Raw genomic sequence first — 21177 nt, 5'->3', positions numbered from 1 at the left:
GTCACTGATGTTTGTGTTTGTATGAGCTGGCTGGTTTCTCCACACAAAACCAACCAGTGTTGGATATTATAAGATTAGTCTCCACAATAGTCTAATAAGGCAAGTCCAGATCCCAGTAGTACTGAGTCTGTCAAATCAGCAGTAATGGACAGCTGATGGGTTAATGTCAGGAGGTATAATTGACCCAAAGTGGTGAGGTTTACAATAAGGCAATCTGTTTAGTCTGATGTTGATTTGACAAACAGATTTTAATAGAGTTGTGCATCTGCAGGTTTATCAGAGTCTGATGACCCCTTCCAGGGGTTGAGCTGCAGAGCAATGAAGACAGGCTCTCAAATCCGCCTGTTACTATGGAAGAACTGGACTCTTCGTAAAAGACAGAAGGTAAAAATATCTTTGTAAACTGGGTTGGATCAAAGGTCCAAGATGCTACATTATAACAACACAAACTGCAACCTTAGAAATCAAAATCCAATACCACATATGAATCTGTTTGACACAACCGTCTTAAAATAGACTGGATGTATTCATGCTCAGACCAGAAACATAATTACATGCCTGTAATACAGTGCTCATCTTCCTCTTTCTGTCCTCCTTTCCTGTATGACTTTTTCTCACCTGGTTCTGTCAAGATCCGCTTCCTGGTGGAGATCTTCTGGCCGGTGTTGTTATTCATCGGTCTGGTGTGGCTGAGAAAGGCCAATCCTCTGTACCAACAACATGAATGTAAGAAGATATTCCTGATAGCTGTGAAGGCATAAACAGCTTCATTCAGCTAGAGTTCCCTTTATGGAAAAAAATAACATGTTAACCTTTGTGGGAAGTCTTTTACAGTCAGGTTGTAAGCCCTCACATGCCCTCTAATATCAAGTATGTTTGTTCAGGTCACTTCCCCAACAAGGCCATGCCCTCTGCAGGGATTCTCCCTTGGATCCAGGGTGTCTTTTGCAATGCAAACAACCCCTGCTTCCGATATCCAACCCCAGGAGAGTCACCCGGTGTTGTCTCCAACTATAACAACTCAGTGTAAGCATAGCCACAGTCCTCTTAAACATGCAAAATTCAGGAATAGAATTAAAACCATCCTTTAACATTTTCAGACTGGCACGGTTTTATATGGATGCCCAGGAGCTTCTGCTCAATGAGACGGAGGTCCAGCAGCTTAGCCGGCTTTGGCGTGAAATGACATCTTTCTCAACCTTTATGGATACTTTACGCAACAACCCTTCTGCAGTCTCAGGTAAAAGAGAAATGTGAGAACGTATGACTGGCTCAGATGGTAAGATTTCTCTTGTGAAAACAGGTTAATAAAGATTTCTGTTATCTGAATGGAAAAAGATTGCTGAGACTAACCAGCTTTCAGAAAAGATGCTGTGATTGGTGCTTATCTTAGTGTGACACGTTAAATGTTTCTTTCAAACTGGTGGATGGAAAATGTTTAAATAGAATATTGTTTATTTTGCCATCCATCCATCTGATAAGAAGCATGCAATAGATACATAGAGATCATAGAGAGAGAGAAAGGACAGTGTTGTATAATCTCGCCTTTCCTTTCTCCATTGTTCCATTTGACCTCTTATTCCTGCACAATGTTCACAATATTGTGGTTGTTCACATGCAGAGGATTTTTTCATGACCAGGCCTGAAGGCACACATAAAAAATGTTGTTCTCAGTATTACCTCCAACTATATTAACTTTAGCTTTTGGCAGGGATATTTGTGTAAACACTGCTTTTTTCCTGCCAATCTGTTTTGTTGTGAATCATTTCCTCTGAGCAGTCCAATACTGCCCAGGTTAATATTGTTCTGTGTGGCTCTGACCTTTTGCTATCGGTGTGTACAATTTTCTGTCTAGGCCGTGGGCTGAAGGTAGACGATATTCTTAAGGATGATGAGGTTTTCACGGCCTTCTTGTTAAGAGATGCCGGCCTTTCCGATTCTGTCGTTTACCAGCTCGTCAATGCAAGGATACGACTGGAGCAGGTGAAGCTGCAGTCTAAATTGAGTCATAGTGGCATGTTCACAGAGGTTAAGATTAGTTTTTGTTGTGGATCTACCTGAGAGAGCACTAACACAATGTTTTTCTCTGAACCTTTTTTTTTTTTGCTAATCATGTTTAGTTCGCATTTGGTATCCCGGACCTGCAGCTAAAAGACATAGCATGCAGCCAGGCCCTGCTGGAACGCTTCATCATCTTCCCCAGTCGTATGGGACTCCACGGCGTCCGCAACGCCATGTGTGCCCTCAGCCAGCAGAGGCTGCAGAGGGTAGAGGATGTTCTCTATGCAAATCTGGACTTTTTCAAGATCTTCCAACTGGTTAGTATCTGTCTGGAAAGTGTTTTATTAGAATTGCTCAACAGTACGCTATCATTTATCATTCATTAGCTTCCTGCTATGCTCATGTAGAAGCCATTTAGAGCTTCAGCCTTTTTTTTGTGTTGGTTTAATTTGTTTACAAATTCTGGATGGATCTTTTAATTTCTCTCAACTGAAATTTTAATGAAATTCACAAAGCTTTTCTGTCTACCACTCTGGAGTCCAATCTCATGCCAGCTGAGACAAATGTGGCTTCACATTAGGGTCAGCAAAGCTTAATTTCTGATTCATACCAGAGGGAAACTGCATTGTGGTTGTATTTTTTTATGTACTTTCTGTTACGTTGTGAAGTTATCATTGGAGGTTTGTTGTTTATGCTAACACTGCATATGCAGCCTAGAAGCTGACTCTGGCTTAAGGGTGACTCTGCTACATCTGTTCAGGTTGTTGTTAGCTCTAAGTACACATGCTTTATCACAAGTCATTTATATTAAAAAAGGGGGAGGAAAAACAAAGGATATGTGCTCACCTTCACTCATCTTTTTGATGACTACAAAATGATCATTTAGTGATTTACTTGAATATATTTCCAAAGCCATCATTTCTAAGAAGCAGCTACGCTGAAAAAATATCCTGAAGAAAAAATTAGCTATAAAACAAAAATAGAGAGCAGATAGAATTGTGCTTTATTCTTTTATCCTCTTTGACACCTTCTAGTTTTTTTTTTACTTTATGTATGTGTTGAGGTTCAGGCTGGGTGAGTCAGCTGACTGGCTCAGGGAATACATATGGCATTATCCGTCTTGGCCTGTTTTCTCTAATGGGCTTAACCGAGGCCTGCCTACAGCCTGTGAGGTAGTCTATGAGAGAGAATGCTGCGCCTCATACAGTCACTACCTACATGTGCTAGTCTGAGGAGTGCAGTTAGCATACAGTAGCTTCTGGCTACGAGAAAGCCTACCTTTAGGACTGAGTGCAATTAGCTGGCTGCTCTTAATTACTTTCTTTGTTGAAGACAAATACAATAATTTTAAGGAATCTGGTGTAAATGGTTTGTAAATGAGGCCTATAAATGAATAGATTGGGGGCATGTAGCTATACAAATTTAAGAAACAATATGTAGATTAAAGCTTGTGTGTTGAATTTGTATTTGCTAGTTACATTTACTCAGTTCATGACATAGTTATCTCAATATACTTTTATAAATATAGCCCAATTCACTCTAATTCATTGTAGTCCAATCATGATCAAATTAAATGAAATGCATTATATAATTTGCATTAGTCCAGTTTATAATAACTGTGTTTATATAAGCCAGTTCACGAAAAGATAATTGCCTAGCTAACTACCTATTTTTAATTTATTTACTTTGTAGTATATTAGCATATTTTATTCCCGTTGTGCAGCTCATGTACTGATTTGTTCAGGCTCTTACTGAGAATGAAATATCTTATCTTCCACTGGTTGAACTATAATGTCCTTTGGCACAGACCTTGTTCCCAGAGGGCAAATCCTAATGATTTTTGAGATCTTGTGACTTTCCTGAGCATCACCATGAGGCTGAAATGTCTAAATAACTTTTTTGTAAACTGACACAAAATGTAATATTCATGCCTTCCCAATTTAATTAAATAAATCTAAATATTAATACTAATATAATATATATATAATATATAATATAATATATATATACTAATATATATATAAAATATTAATACTGAAATAATTTGAACATTACCCAAATTTCCCTGAGGGCTCTCCGAAGGGATTAATAAAGTATTTCTATTCTATTCTATTATATTTGATTTCATTAGAAATTAGAGATTCATTAGAGATTAAAATCTTCTATTTCATTTTTTTTTCTGTACTTTGCATCTTGTTGAGAACACTCAGCCCTTCTTAGCATGGGGATACCCATGTTGTTCAGATTTCTGGAGAAATATTCTATTACTCTACAAGTTTTTTCAGCTGCTCTTGAAGGTGTGGCGTGTCTCTGCCTTTCCTTTTAAAATTCCCAGAGGTAGTCTAATTCAAGTCAGACAACATGCTTGGCCAGCTCCTAGCTTTTACTTTTCTCTTCTTAAGAATCTATAAACTCATTTGGATTATGTTGTAATACTCCTCCATTGCCAAGCTGTTGGAGGCCACGAGTTGATTTGTCAGCCTGTATTTTATATCTAGAGTTATTCATGATGTCATCTATAAACGTACTACTTCCACTACTTACACAGATGCAGCCCTTCATCATCACTCTCACCTCTGCATTGGGACTGCTTTCACTGTGGAGGTCCTGGCCACATTCATTACAGCTGAACACCATCTGAGTTAATCAAATTGATCGGCTTACCTGAGCAAATAATCCATCCATCCATTTTCTGTACTTGCTTATTCCAATCCAGGGTTGTTGGAGGGCTAGAGCCTATCGAGAAGCAAGGTACACCATGGGCAGTCTAACCAAATCTACCAATCTAACCAAAGAGTGTGCTTTAATATTCATTAGCCTTCCTTTTGTTTGTTTATTTATTTAAAGAGAAGTTTAATCATCCTGTTTTGAGCTGAAGAGAAAGTTTCCCTTCCCTGGACTCTGTCTGCAGGGTTTGATGCTAAGGCAGTGTCCTTTAAATTATCTGAGCTGTCAAAGAAACTTGGACTTCCACTGATAACCCCTGTGCAGAGACTGGAGTACAGGATCTTGTGGTTATGGACAGTGTACTGTCTCTCTTTTATAATTCATATCATCCTTTTTTTTAAATATTTGGTATCCAGATGCTTTTTAATTGACATTTTCAATTAGACAGTTTATTGACAAGTTTATTATATTAACAAGAACAGGAACATCTTAGTTCTCATCAGTTAACAAATTAAATTCAAAGCCCATTACTGGACTGACCTTTGCCTTAACAACTTTTCTCCCCTCTGTATGCTCTTGACTCCCTTCTCTTCTCAACACCGTTCCCTTCCTCATCAGACTGCCTCCCTCCTTCCTTCGTTCATTGAAATGCAGGCATGAGGAATGCAAGAGGAAGGATATCTCATGCATGTGTTTGTCTTGGCACTCAGCATTTCCTTAACCTCAGCACTTTGCCCTGACCACCAGTTTTCTAACACCTTCTGTTAATGGTTTCCCAAGAAGATAAAGTCACTTTTGGAGTTTTACGATGATCTCAAGTTTGAGACAGGTTCAACAAAGTGCACAAGAATTTTTTTAAATTTCTTATAATAACATTGAATCTAAAGTGCATCAAAAATGGACTGGATAGATGGCATTACCCAGTTGAATGTTAATTATAATTCCCCTGAAGTCTTTGTAAGAATGTTAGCAAAAAAAAAAAAAATCCTTCCTTAGTAACAAACACCTTAGTAACAAACACTTCATGGAAATTTTCAGCACTTAATGGTTGTTGTTTAACTGGTTTCTTGCTACACATGATTGTGTTGATCTTTGTAAGCTTATCATGGGACAGGACTTATAAAGTTCACAGATGAGTTTGACACAAAGGAACAAAAGAAGACTTGTTTTTAAATCTCTCATTTCTTATCTTTATTCATCTCATTTAATTCTGTATGAACATCTTCCTCCAATGCATCTTGTGACTGTTTCCACAGATGCCTCAGGTTCTGGACAGCAGATCCCAGGGGATTGACCTGCATTTCTGGGGTCGAGTTCTAAAGGCTACATCGGAGAAGATCCAAAGTGTAAGTGCTCCCAAAGCCATCAATCCTCTCCACTCCTGCTCCTCCACTTTCCTCATCGCCTTCTCAGTCCTGCAGGATCAGAGGCACTCGTATTTTTAGTCATCCAGGAAACTCGCCTTTTCCGCTTCTCCCTGTTTGAGAACTGGTCACAGAGGAGGCTGAGTAATGGTCTTAACAATGCAGGAGTTACACATGTGTGTGTTACTTATCTACGTGTGTTCTACATGAGTCCTGGTATGTTGTTGTCATTTCAGATATATAAGGGATTGTGTATGTGAGCGTGTGCAGTACATGTAGAGTGATGCATCTACATGCATTATTGAAAAATACATGTTAACTAGAAATAACAGCGGAACAAGATAATAATGTAATGCAACTGAAGAGATTGTAATAGTAACAGAATAGAATACTACTGTATGGAGTAAAATCAAATAGATAATATTTGTATAATTATATAAAATAGACAATATTTCTATCTCACTAAATGAAATAGGATAGAATAAAACAAATATGATGTAACAGTTAACAGACCATCAGAATAGAATAGAATATGTACAATGAATAAATGAAAACTCACATAAGAAATCTGTTCAAGATTAGTTCAAAAAGATCAACAACAATAAAAAAAGACCCAACAATGTCGATGCAGCCGTCTGTCACCTGCCTATCAGCGTGCTGCATGCCGTGAAATTAAATTAGCTGCAACAGGAACCTCGGGCAGAAAATAATTTTCCTCTGTGTCACCTGTTCTGATGGTTCATTTACCTACAAAATCCACCAACAGCTAAAAACAAATTTAGACATTAAGGGTACTGGAACATTTTGTTTGCAGCTCATCTGTTCAAGAGAAGAACATCAACATTAAACCTGGAACATTGTTGCTCCTGAATTCAACTCCAGGTCTGTTCCTATGCTTGGTTGATAATGACTTTTGGATAAGTTTTGCTGTGAAGGCAGTTGTCAGAGCTGAAATAACTTTACTACCATATCAGGCTTTACAACGTCTTCAGGGATGTCACATTGGTACCTATGTTTGAAGAATTCCATCTTTCTGAAGGAACCTGTGATTGGCCAGATTCCACCATCAGATTTTTTTAAGCTTATAAGCCAAGCAAAGAATTCCAGATGTTGCTCAGATCACTTAAATTCGAATCCACTTGGAGGTTTTTCTGCCCCAGCTTTAATGCATGTGTTTATGGATTCACGTACACACTTGCACACACAAATGGCTGTGACAAGATGTGTGTTTCGGCACGTTCACTGCACGTCCCAGGGGAGTGTATCCCATCATCACCTTTGTCAGGGATAATAACAGAGAAAGAGAGGGTTGGGAGGCACACAGAGATAGAAGAAGGAGAGGAAAAATGGACATTCTTTTGAGGTGACACATCCTGTAGGTGGGACTTTTGTGTCACCGTGGTGACAGAAAGGCGAGCCAAATATTCTCATTACCCACCTCTACTTCCTCCCAGTGTGTGTGTGCTTGTGAGGAGTAATAAATAAGAAACATGAAGGAAGAGGGAGTGAACTAGGCAGAAATTGCACTTGCGTTGTTGCATGTGTGTTTGTTTTGTAAAGCAAGAAATATGAGAGGAATGAGTCATTTATATGAGTGCAAAAATTTGGTTTAATTATGAGTGCTGAACTTCGCTAATAAAAACAATTATTCCTGGAAGAATGTAACCCCACCTAATATCATTTCCTGAATTAGATCATTCAAAACATTTCAATTCACCTTAATTTGATTTAATTTCTTCAGTTATATCTGGAGCAATGCCTTTTTCTTCCCCCCTTCATATTCTTTAAAAGAGGAAATTATACACACTTAGGAAAGCTGCACTATTTTTATCCTGTCAATAGGAGGATATTTAGTCCACCCTGCTACTATCCTTATCATGTGAGGAGAGACGTCTGTCCAACATGTTTGCTTATCTTTCAAACTATTGTTTTCATGTGATCGTTTATATTATGAAATTCGCAGGGTATGAATGAATATGATGGATGTAAATATCCCTGCCCTGTATGCAATTACCAGTTGAAGGTCAAATAGCTCAAAACTAATTGTTTAGACTCTAGGGCAGCACCTAATATTTATTTATCCTGTTGGAACTATACTGTAGGCCAAATGATATTTGGTCTTAGTTGGCAGCAAGCGTGGCTGAATGTGCTTAAAGAGTATTTAAGTTAGGTTGACACAACAGTGAATCTAAATAGACGATAAAAAATATATTAAATTCAAGTTTAAGTAAAGGTGGTTTGATACTTGATGTAATTTATGAATTATTTAAAATAGTTTTTTAAGAGTTGCTATAAATCTAAGATAGACGTCAAAGGATATTCTGATCCTCCCAAGATATTTTCTGTAGGTTATTGTTGTGCATGAAGTGATGCAGGTTGATTGATTGGAAAAGTTTATTTATATTAATGAGTAGACATGTTCATTGGAAAAGTGACTGCATAAGGATATTTTCTGTGTTTTGCACAGCTGATGGAGCGGGAGAGTTCTCAAGAACTCCTGAAGGCAGTTTCCTCTCTGTTCCAAGCTGGAGGTCCCTCCTCCTTTACTGAGTTGATGTCCAGTGTGTCAAGCCTCTTCTGTGGATATCCAGAGGGAGGGGGATCCAGGGTCCTGTCCTTCAACTGGTATGAAGACAACAACTATAAGGTGTTTCTGGGGGTCAATGGCAGCAAGAGTCGTAACTATGTCTACGATGACACTGCTAGTAAGTATGTCATGAAAAATAGAAGTCCCAACATTATCAACATCTACTGACTGATTTAATAGCAGTATCAGCTCACAGCTACTACAAGAAATTGGGATATTTTTAAACTCTTACTCAACAAGAGTCCATACAGAGACACTGTTTTGTCAAGACAAGATGTGAGCGATGATAGCACATGATATTCAAATGATTCAGTTTGCCCACGTGTTATGTTGCTAGAAATGTTCCCTTTTCAGGATTTCAAGCATGTCTCTCATTTTGACATAAACTTTTGAAAGTGAAAATACATTAATGGAAACCACAGTTACAGGTCCAAGCTGTTTTTAGTAGGAAGCTTAATGAGCCATCATGCCAAAATAGTGATGAAAGGAGAGGTCAGCTATTAGGTTTGACTAAAAAAGAAAACAAATGACTCTTTTGTTTCTTTATTAAACTGAATTATTTTACTGTTTTTGACAAATTCATGTGCGAGAAGTCTTCGGTTATGTTTATATTCGTCTTTTCATTTGTCAAAACCTAATGAGTTTATATTATTTGAGGAAAATAGCTCCAATGGCTGAGTCCCCCTCCTTGTTAACTTACAAACTTATGAGTCATCATGAGCAAAATCATCCATCAAGGTGGAGAACTCTGCTTTAAATCTGCAGATCACAATGTAATGCCTTACAAACATGAGGTCAGACACCCTAATGTTCCATGGAGGACAAAAACTGGAGGAACGAATCCACACTAGCAGAGTACAGCTAATCCACATGCAAAGTGAGGAACTGGTGAAGTGAGAAGCTAGAAACAGCTATGAGAAGTTAGCCAATCCTTCGAAGGAGGTACTATCAGCCACAGTTCCAACAGAAGTGGAAGTATTAAAAAAGTACTTACACTTTCATTTTTATTGCCCTTAGTAATATTTAAAAAAGATTAGAAATGGACCACATGGCTAGATGAGGGCGCGGGCAGCTGTCTTGGCTCAGGTCAAGCAGCTGTAGCTGGCTTGAGTTGGTCTAGCTTAACAAAGCAGCCAGTCCAGCCGGCCGAGCAGCTTTGCCGCCCAGCTCAGCCACCAGCATATTCATAAAATTTCATGCTCTGTGTGAGGCAAAGGTGTAAAGTCATACCTCAAGCTATTTTAAGGCCATACTCATACTTAAAAATGTACAATTTTAAGGGGAAAATGACTTTTTGAAAGCGTAATCATTATAAAGTAGGGCTTTAAATAGGAAGTTTCCAGATGGTTGTTAGATTGTATGCTTGGAATATGTTCCTAATAATGTAATCAATCTAATTTAATCTATATCATCTGAATAGCTGTTGAGTACTTTTGTATTTTCTACCCATAGCTCCCTTCTGCAACGCTCTGATGCAAACCCTGGAGTCCAACCCTGTCACAAAAATTGTGTGGAATTCAGTCAAGCCCCTGCTGATGGGAAAGATTCTGTACACTCCCGACTCCCCTGCCGTCCGCAAGATATTAAAGAGTGTAAGACAGTCTACCTCCAATTTGACCCTTCACCTCTCACTTTTTCTCTTCTCACTCTTTCTCTCTTTTTCTGCCTTTCAACATACTCAGTAACTTTGCATACACAGCCAACCCTCCACCCTTCTGTGGAATGAGCTGACTGCAGACGAAAAGGAGAGCAGAGGGGTGGGGTGGGGGGTGGAGGGTCTGTAGAGGGAAGAGAAGAGGAGGCGAGGATTAAACAATAAACTGAATGTGAGGGTGCAGCAGTTGAAGGACAAAGAGATCTGTCACGGCTCTCTCACAGAACAAATTTCACTTTAGGGGGTAAATCTTGTAATGAAATTGGGTTAAATTGTGTTTCCCTAGATCTCATCTATACCATCTGACACTATGCTCATGAAGTAATAAGCTCTTATGAACAGGGCCAGAGTGGGACCAGAGTTTCATGTCTAAAACAAGCCCTCTTCTTTTTATTAGGGGGGAAGGATAAATGAAAGAAGAGATCCATAGTTTTAAGTCTTTATTGCTGACATGTTTCCAAAGCAGCAGTAAAGTGTTAAAAAGGGCCTACTCTTTCATCTCAGCTGAAACTAAATTGAATTACTGTTGCATTGTTAGTGAACATGATGATTTCTTTTTGAAATTCCCAAACTGGGGGTCCTGAACCCCATGTGTGTGTATCTGATACATTTATCAAATAAATTTGGGATTTTTATTGGTGCTGTCAAAATGAGTACATTAATGCAAAATGATTACTCTGTGTAATTAATGCCTTTTTTTAACACATTAATGCATAAAAAACAAAGTTATTACTCATGCCATATTAAAAATCCCTATTTGGCATTATCTTAGTGAGAGAAGCTGATTTTTGGTATATGGGTGCTTTGTCCCAGCTTTTAACATAATCCACTACAGACCACTTTATCCTCCTTATTCATGAAGATTCTGACAATTTTCAAGCCTTATATTTAGAGGATGGGGTTTGCCAACACTAGAGTGGGAACCACTGGTCTAGAGGCATGAAGCTTCACAAAAAGTCACCAACTTAAGTGTCAAGAAGCTTTTCCCATATTTTACTGTACACACAGCTCCTGCTTGAATATATTTCAAAATATTTTCTCTTGAAATAGCACTGGAAAAAAATTCCTTAGTTAATGATTTGATATTTTGACTGGCATCATAGCTGACAGCACGACAGTAATTACCACTCATTATCATCTCTCTCATTACCTTGTACTCTTGTTAAATATTTCTTGGTTCCAAGCATTTCTATACCTTCCAATTCATTAATTTGTCTATTTATTAATTTATTTATTAGTTCATTTTTGGAAAGAATGAACAGAACAATTTAGAAGTCAGAGTAAATCTCAACCACTGTTGACAGTTCATAGGAGGTAAATTCCATCAGGTTGTAACATCCATCCGATATGTTGCAGTCCTGAAACAGAGTAGTCATTGATATAGAAACTTAAACAATTCTAGCCAAAGTAGCCTTTTGTTCCCCAATATGATACCAGCCAAATGGATGGATTACTGTTAGCACAGGATAACTGCACTCTTTCTTAAATATCGTTGCCGTCGGGCAAAAACTTCCTATGTCCAAAATTTGTGATTTTTGTTTTCCTTAATAAATCAGTACTATTGCTCGACCTTTATGTCTGTCTGTTGTTTTACAAATAACCAAAGATATATGATGTAAAACACAATACCAAGTTTAATGACATTATGTCCAATTATTACAAAACCATAGAGTTTTTTTCATTTTTTGAAAAATGGCAGTTTTGGAGATAGGACAGCAGCGATATGTTTCTTCTTTTCTGTTGTACAACCTTGGAAATATGTGTCAACTTTATTATCACATGTTTATTTATCTGTCCAGGCTAACACTACCTTTGAGGAACTAGAGAGACTCCAGAACATGGCCAAGGCCTGGGAGGAGGTGGGGCCTCAGCTCTGGGCTTTTTTCCACAACAGCGTCCAGATGAACATGATAAGGGTATAAATACTGTGCACAATTTTCTGACTAATTGTACACTTATTTTGTCCACAACATGCACCCAATACTAAATGTTTCATATTTCCTACAAATAACATGGAAAATGACAGAAATATGTAAGAAAACCTTAGTTTTAAAAATTTGTTTCATGAAAACTTTATTCAGTCTTCCTGTGACATACTATTATCTTGGAGTTGACTTTTTTCTAGATCCTTTTGGATCCTAATGTGGTTTTCTTTTTGGAAGAGATAACAATTTTTACTTCCAGGTGAATTTATTTTGACACAGTAACACATATCTTGATTCTAAGACTTCTTTAGGAATTACACAGCTCAGCTTTCTTTTGAGAAGATTATACATAGAGCACCTGTGTTTGTTAAAAAACAAAACAAAACAAACAAAAATAACCTTCAAAAGCCAGGCTTTTGACTGACATGTCAAATCTGGGGAATTTTACATTCATATCAGTATATTTTACAGTCAGTTTGAAGGCACTCCTTGTATATCTGAACAGTGTTTATTTATGCTATGCTTCAGGACACCCTGAGGAACCCGACAGTGATGCACTTCATGGACAACAGTCTGGTGGAAACAGACTTTACAACCAGAGATATTCTTAACTTTCTGCACAGTGGGCCGGAGGAGGAGAGGGAGGCAGGAATGCAAAACTTTGACTGGAGAAACATTTTTAACACCACTGACCAGATTGTACGCATGCTCAACCAGTATGGTGAGGTAAGGAGCCTTTTTTTTACTGATGCTGTGACTCACTATCTTAACTTTTATTTTCCTAATTTTTCACACTCCCAGGACCTTTTTTTTCTTTTACTTTAATTTAAATATTCACAATTAATTCTACCGACACGTATATTATTCTACTGGTGAACTTCCTGCAGATTACAGCCAGGCCTTATTGAGACAAACCAAACCACTTAGCACAACTCTACAGCTGCCCTCCTGCCATTCAAGCTGAAAGGTGGAGAGAACAAGCATACTGTCACCTGCTTCCCTTGGTTCCTTTGTAGAGTCAGTGATAAAGTAGCGAGTAGATGGGAGCGAGTTACCCCCCTCATGAGCTCAGCGCTGCTTTAGTGTACAGCTCGTTATAGAAACAGACCCTTGCACCTCTTTAAAAAAGCAGGCAAATCCCTCTATCCATCCTTCACGCCTTCTCTCTCTCCCCTCTCTTCTAATTTAAAGGAAACTGAGGGTTGTGATTTTAGAAAGAACCCTATCATTGCAGGAATCTCAATCTGTCTTTTGTTTCAAGGTTCAGTGCCAAGACCCTTTAGATCCCCACAACAACAACAACAACAAAAAGCCTTGAGCAATTTAGCTATTTAGATATAGTTGTCAGCTAGCATTGGGTTGTTGAATAGCTGCTGCTGTTAGCACCAAATCCTCTCAACCTGAAGGGGAGGGGGTGTTTCTCACACTACAGTCCCATTTAGAACATGTGTATCAGTGTGGCTCTGTCTCCTCAGTCCATCTTTGAGTGAGTGTTATTGTGTTGTGAATGTATGGCCCCCTAAAGATGAATGGGAAGTGGTCTCTTGTATTTCTTTGAGGGCTCTCAGGGTATTGTACAGTAACATGAATGGAGACATTAGACATGGTGCATATGAGGGGTCTGTGAGGAGCAGTGCAAATATGTGTGCAGGGGGAGATTTTTGTAGGGCACTTATGTATGTTTTGTAAGTTTTTTGAGGAAATTACATTATGTGAGAGTTGCACTGATGTGTATTTAGACGTATGTGTGCGTTCCATGCATTTTGAACGAGTTAATGAGCATGAATGAAAACAGTGGCTCAGATTTCACTAGTCAATAACACTTGAGTTGAAATACACAATAATGCCGGGGAAGATGTTTTCTTCAGATTTTTTTTGTGCCAAAACAACAACTGAATTTATTTTGCAGTAAAAAATCTAACAAGGAAATGTAACAAGAAAAACAAAACATCCATAAAGAATTGTAATCTTAAATTATCCATGAATGTCTGACTCTGTTTGTAAAATAGCTGGTCAAATTATTTAAAGCTGATAGTTCTGATGTGTTAACAGGCTTGTGAGGGTAACATGTTCCTTAGCTTCTTTTGTTCAATGCTAAATATTTGTTGTCACAGCTCATTAATTCAGACACATAACTTTGCTTTTCATTTGTGCTAACAAAGATAAACACCTTCCGCATAGTTTCTTTATTTTCACAGGCTGATAAGCAGTTTCATGACCAAATGTGGGCTGTTTTTTTCTATATGTTCCGATAAAGTGATAAGATTACATTTCTGGAGGTCATAATGTGTGGTCCAAATGTAATTTGGCATGAGGAATGTCATTATGTTGAAATGACTAAACAGAGAGAGCATAAATTTCAGGGGTGACCATGTCAATAAACTAGTACATTCTTAAAACAAAGAAAGAAAACACATACAAAACTCTCATAATTATTTCCTTGAAGAGGAAAAACCTCTTCAAAACACGCTGCCAAGTTGAGAACTCTCTCAAGCAGGCAGGTGGATGCTTGTGAAAGAAGATCTCATGAATTTAAATACGGAGGATTTTCCTCAAAAACTGAAAAAATGGGGTGAGACTTTGCAAAACAACATAAAAAAAACACGCTCAATAGTGGAGCAAGATTCTTTGGAGAAATTATCCTGAGAGTGTTTGGAGGAGAAAAACACGTAGGAGCCGGGGAATGCTGATGATTGAAAGCAAGCCACATCATCTGTCAAATATGGTGGAGGCAGAGTCTGACTGCCACTGAGACTACTGATGAGGTGACTGCTGAGAGAAGCAGGATGAACTCTCAAATGCATGTCAAATACTGTAGAACTGATAGGATGGAGGTGGTGATTATCCATAAATTCCAGACTGTCTTTAACTTTAAGAAATATATATCCAAGTGAAATTAAAAAAGAAAGCACATCTTGTATTGATAAATAGTGTATGTTATCTTGTTAAGTTTGCATGTTCAGCACTATTTGGGATGAAACATTTCTGATTATCTTCAGTGTCCAGAGCATGGTTTGTTTCTGACTGTGAACAGACCTACTTGAATACCAATGTTTTTACCCACTTTGGAGGAAGTATGTCAAACAATGGTTGTTATTCCCTGGTCAAAACAATATGTTTGTTAACTGCCTTAACCTAAAGCTTAAAGTCTCCTTAACTGCCATATTTCAAGATAATTGTGATGGTTTACAGAGATGCGTTAGAAAAATTATGACCTGTGGACCTAACAGGCAATGGCTTCATATCACAGGCCCAATCCCAGTTACTCTCCTTGGCTGTATCTCTGCATTAATCATGCTTGCGATTGGAGTAGGTGCCACTTTTGTTTTGGAGATCAAGGAGTGAAGGCAATGTAACCATCTAAATTTCCCATAATGCCCAGCAAGGGCTACATGGCCACTATTCCTTGATATCTAGAAGAAAAGGGGCACCTTATTTTAGCCTGTGCAAAATGAAGAAGTAGGGCCCCTAATTTCAGCCTAATTTCACTGCTTAACAGGCATAAAAATCCCAAAACATCTTTATATTTGTCATCTGATTACTCCATCTTCTGAATTTAGGTCTCTTCTGAAAGTCAAACTATCCAACCTATGTCTCTCTTTCCTCTACATCTCTGTTTATAGTGTATTAGTCTGGATAAGTTTGTGGCCTACACGGATGAGTCCCAGATGATCCATCAGGCCTTGTATTTGCTGAAGGACAATAAGTTTTGGGCTGGTGTGGTCTTCATGGACATGTATCCCTGGACTGTTAGTGTTCCCCCGCACGTCAAGTACAAGATCCGCATGGACATTGATGCAGTGGAGCGCACCAACAAGATCAAAGACAGGTCAGTGAGCTCTTTGTGGAAATCTGAAGCTGTTTGTGGTTTGCAATTTGAGCTAAATGCCTACTTTTAATACCCTGGGACGGCACATACCTCAGATTTAGTTCCTCCATAAAGGTTTTTACTCCCTAATTTGTTTGATAAACTGTAACTATAATTGCTTTTTACAGCAAACTTCAAGACTAATGAAACCATCTCATATAGCTGCATACTTTTTATTTCTCTGCTGTGTTCTTGTAGAAAAAAGAAAAGGGTACTCTCAAATGCTTTGTATTTCAATAGATTGGCTTATATGTACACTGAAAAATTATTAGATTTCAGCCATTGTCATTTAAAGCACCCAATAACCTCGGCAGCCTCCCTTTTCTGTGTTTTTATGTTATTACCACCACATTAATCTGTATGAATTCCTCAGAAGAGGAAAATCCTCTCCAGCTGGCTTCATTGTGCCTTCCAAATTTTATTGGTGATTCCCCATTAACTCATTACCTGCCCTTTAATCCTCCCATGTGCAGCACTTACATGCATTTTCCTTTCTCTTTGATCTCCCATTCATAAGCAGACAGTATGTCAATAGTCCCTGGTGAGCACAATCACTTTTAGCTGTTTACAGCACACCACCAGGCTGTAATGGACCCAGAGGGAGTCCTGCCTCAATACAATTGAATAATCAGATTGTAACAGAGCTCTGACTTATCCGCTTAGGCAAAGGCAATGTACATGTGGTGTGTGTGGCTTAAGAGACTATGGCTTTGGGATGTTTTATTGTTACAAGAAAATAAATTGAGACCATGGTTGGGATTATTTCACACAATAACTACAACCAAACAGCTTAAATTTAACTGCCTGTACAACTTCTTATGTGATGAATAATAAGAATATAATTTCTGTTGTTCTCTTCATGTGTTTTCTTTCAGGTACTGGGATCCTGGGCCCAGAGCAGATCCCATGGAGGACCAGAAGTACATCTGGGGAGGTTTTGCTTACCTGCAAGACATGATTGAACATGGGATCATCAAGCTTCACACAGGGAATGACTGGCCACTTGGAGTCTATGTCCAGCAGATGCCATATCCTTGTTATGTTGATGACCTGTGAGTTCAGCTGCAATTGGCACAAAATTAAAGTTTTCTCAAATGTTAGCAATGGTATTACTAATAAATACATGCAATGATTCCCAGGGCTGAGAATTATAAACTAATCTACTAAAACTGATCAATTTAGCTGAATTATACATTGATTGTCAGATAAAAAGTGAAGCCGTTTCTTTTTTTTGTCTTTCATTTTGCGAGTCTATGTATACCGCTGTGTTTTTTAAGGCAAAATGTGGTCCTGGAAACACCTACTGAAGCTTAAACTGCTAAAAAAAGGCATTTCTGAGTGCTTCGGCAGATGTTTACACTGCTGTCAGTAGACAGAATTTATCAAATTGTCTGTGGATAGTATTTGCGATAAAAAAAAGTACATTGTGTATTGTCACAAAACTTCATAAATGAGTTGTTCAGATCAAAGTTGTAACTGAATCTGTTTGTAATATACTCCACAATCTATGTGCTCCAAGAACTTTTGGTGTTTTACCTGGTTTGGTTCTACTACATGACAATCTGCAGTTGACTGTGGATAATTTAAAGTTTAAGCTTCACAGTACGTCCCCCCAAAGTAAAGTTAGATGAGTGCATCTTCATGGAAATAAAATGAGAATAATAAGGGTTCACATGCTAATGTCAATCCTTAAAATTACTCCTTTGGATTAAAAAATAATCTCAGTAAAGAAATGTTACTACATTGTATATTTGTAGTAAAAGGCTACAACCATAAGAGTCTCAGTCTTTCTCTCTCTCCACCCCTTTCTTCACCTCTCATGCAGCTTTATGATCACCCTCAACCGCTGTTTCCCGATGTTCATGGTTCTGGCCTGGATCTACTCTGTGTCTATGACTGTGAAGAGCATTGTGCTGGAAAAGGAGCTACGCCTCAAAGAGACCCTCAAAGCCATGGGGGTTAACAACGGAGTCATTTGGTACACATGGTTCATCGACAGCTTCATTATGATGACTGCCAGTACGGCCCTGCTGACCACCATCATCATGGTGAGTAAACAGAAGAAAATTAAAGGAAGACAGTAAGAGAAGAAGTCCATGTTGAGAGTGAAATTTTAATAGGGTGCAATGCTGCCCTCTTGTGGATAATAGAAAGATAGATCCTGGAGGTTCTAGTTTCAGTGTGAGTGAAAAATCACTTAGCAAAATCACTTCTGGCTTTATCACACCCTCCTTGTAAACTCTTGATTCTCTCAGGGTGGGAAGGTGCTGAATTACAGCAACCCGATGCTCGTCTTCTTCTTCCTGCTGACTTTCACTGTGGCCACCATCATGCAATGTTTCTTGATGAGCGTGTTCTTCAACAAGGCCAATCTAGCAGCTGCTTGCAGTGGTATCATCTACTTCACCCTCTACCTGCCTCACATCCTCTGTTTTGCCTGGCAGGATCGCATCACTACAAGCATGAAACTTGCTGTGGTATGTTTACTTATTTATTGAATCCTACTGAATCAAACATGCAGTTGTTACTCTGTGAGCCCTGCATGTGTAGTAGATATATGAACCAATTTTTCACATATTCAAGAGAGATTATGCATACCAAGATAAAAAACAATGTATTTGAATTTGAACTGGATTGAGCATCATTTGAATAAAACTAACTGAGCATCCTCCGTGCATCCTTTTGCTACTCCAGAGCTTGTTGTCTCCTGTTGCTTTTGGTTTTGGAACCGAGTACCTGTCGCGGTATGAGGAACAGGGTTTGGGTCTGCAGTGGAACAACATCCAGACCAGCCCGTTAGAGAAGGACACATACTCCTTCCTTACCTCCATTCTCATGATGATATTTGATGCTGTCCTCTACGCCTTCCTTGCTTGGTATCTGGACAATGTGTTCCCAGGTTAGGCGTCTAATATATTCTGTATAATCTATATTTTGTTTGTATTTTGTAAAATTTTCATTTAATTTATTTTTTCTTTATAGCACTGAACATAAAAGTAAATTCTCTTCCTTACAGGACAGTATGGGATTGGTCGGCCATTCTACTTCCCACTCCAGCCCTCATACTGGCGAAGTTCGACACCCTCACACACAGAGATGACAAATCATGGTTAGTCCACAGAGGTTATGAATGGAGGCTTGACAACATAAAGAAGCCCTTTACTTTGTTTTTAAAAGCACTGGAACTAAAAAGGTATCATAGTGTCAGTAGTAGACTCTTGTTGCACCACAGAGGTCAGTTTAAGTTGAGTTGTATCATGGAAACAGCTTTTCTTTTGCCACTCATGCATGTCTGAATCAATTGTGGATAAAAGACAGCACCAGATCCTCTTCTTATGTAATGGTTTTTCTAACTGAACTGATAGTTATTCTAGCCAGCGCTGTGTTTTAATAAAGAACAGATCAAGTCCCTCTGGAGCTAGCTTGCTCAAGACCTTTGATAAAAATGGAAATTTTATCCTATCAACAGTGCTTCATATTTGTAGCAAGGGCTATATGCACAAATATACACGTAAGCTGTATGCCTGGTATGACTCCATGCTGTTAATTGTAGTTCAAAAATTTCCAAACTATGCAAGCTGACTGCTGATATTTTACAGTAGTGACTTCTAACAAGACTCTTTATTCCAGAAGCCCATAAAACAGATAATCCTTTGTCAAAATCAATGTGTCTCACCTAGCTCCTGAGAAACCTGAACCAGAGAATCAAGAGAAGGATATTGAGAGCAGAGGCACGCCAGAGACTTACACCTGTAACGGCTCAGCCAGCAAGAAAATATGCAAGCACCAAAGTAAGAGAGAACGGCTGGAAAGAGAAAGAGAGCTTCTGAAACAACCAGAAGAAGCTCAAAACCAGGAAGAGGAGCATCAGGACTGTGGGAATGAAGGTGAGGAAAGAAACAGAAAGAGTCCAGACTGCATGTAAGGAAGACTCTGGGGACATCTGGTGGACAGACAGAGAAATACAGCACACTTACTTAGTAATGGCGTTGGGAAATATATAAGAATTAAAACCCCAACCTTAAACAGTTATTAAATATACATATAGTATAGTTATTGTATGCTTATGATAATACCTTTGTTCCACTCCAGGCTTCCATCTGAAAAACTGAATGCAGGAATCCCCCCAAAAAGGTTTTTATTGCAATATTGAGAAAAAAAGTTTCTTCATCAATTGCCAGTAACAATATTTAGGTTGACAAAGACTGAAAAGACATCAAAACATAGTTTGCATGCAATCTTTAAATAACTGAAGCCTCCTGCTTTGTGTAATCTGAAACTGAATCTCAGATTATCTCAACACACCTATTATACTTAAAAATGTTGGGTGCTATCAGCCTCTAAGCCTGTCTGAGAGAAAAGATGAACTATAATGCAAGAAATGAAGAACTGAACATTTCTCTGCATGCATGTGATGCACGTTCTCTCTTTCTCTGGAGATAGTAGCTTTAACTTTGTGTATTAGAACCATGGTTTGGGCTACATCTACTGCCACTGGCCTCATGCACTGGCTCCCATACACAAGTTGCATTAAAACATTTTTGAATAACAGCTTAAGGAAAAGCTCCAACACTCAACTAAATGAGCAGTTATGCAAGTTTGTCTCTCAGTCAGCAGGATTAAATCATACAGAGCTGGCCCTGCCATGAGGTCCACCTAAAAAGTGTGAAACATATTTACATAAACATTTTAATGCAAAACACAAGACAAATGGGTGTTTCATGATTTATTTAGTCATTATGTCCTTTCCTTAGCTGGATGAACTATACCTCAGTTGAGTTGAATAAAGGAAAAGAAAGGAATATGTACAGATGTGTGATTTTTTTAATTAAAAAAGGCAAACATCCATCTTACTGAGATAAAGTTTTGTTTTCTTGCTTTTTAATCTCAGGCCAGTTGTTCTTTGAGCCCGACCCTGTGGACCTGGTTTTGGGGGTGCAGATTCAGGATCTGGTGAAGGTGTTTGATGGAAGCTCCCGTCCAGCTGTCAACTGCCTCAACATCAATTTCTATGAAGGACAGATTACATCTTTCTTAGGACACAATGGGGCAGGAAAAACTACAACAATGTGAGCAGGAACAGGATTTAATAGATAATAAATCATTTATGT

The 21177-nt window shown here is 38.4% G+C and overlaps 1 protein-coding gene across 1 annotated transcript in view; it reads left to right on the top strand.

The window, feature by feature from the left end:
- Positions 1-318: 318 nt before the first annotated feature.
- The window catches only part of LOC121645049 (retinal-specific phospholipid-transporting ATPase ABCA4-like), a 39655-nt gene continuing 18796 nt past the window's right edge, over positions 319-21177 (top strand). Inside the window, exons 1-19 of the mRNA XM_041993343.1 lie at positions 319-384; positions 633-726; positions 885-1026; positions 1101-1240; positions 1856-1983; positions 2121-2318; positions 5925-6014; positions 8500-8737; positions 10072-10211; positions 12073-12189; positions 12727-12924; positions 15822-16027; positions 16942-17118; positions 17892-18114; positions 18322-18543; positions 18761-18965; positions 19083-19175; positions 19747-19953; positions 20958-21135. Coding sequence (XP_041849277.1) covers positions 319-384; positions 633-726; positions 885-1026; positions 1101-1240; positions 1856-1983; positions 2121-2318; positions 5925-6014; positions 8500-8737; positions 10072-10211; positions 12073-12189; positions 12727-12924; positions 15822-16027; positions 16942-17118; positions 17892-18114; positions 18322-18543; positions 18761-18965; positions 19083-19175; positions 19747-19953; positions 20958-21135 — 3062 coding nt within the window. The remainder of the gene's footprint in view (positions 385-632; positions 727-884; positions 1027-1100; positions 1241-1855; positions 1984-2120; positions 2319-5924; positions 6015-8499; positions 8738-10071; positions 10212-12072; positions 12190-12726; positions 12925-15821; positions 16028-16941; positions 17119-17891; positions 18115-18321; positions 18544-18760; positions 18966-19082; positions 19176-19746; positions 19954-20957; positions 21136-21177) is intronic.

The sequence above is a fragment of the Melanotaenia boesemani genome, chromosome 8, assembly GCF_017639745.1.
Source record: "Melanotaenia boesemani isolate fMelBoe1 chromosome 8, fMelBoe1.pri, whole genome shotgun sequence".
NCBI lineage: Eukaryota > Metazoa > Chordata > Actinopteri > Atheriniformes > Melanotaeniidae > Melanotaenia > Melanotaenia boesemani.
This window is presented reverse-complemented; position numbering and strand designations above follow the sequence as displayed.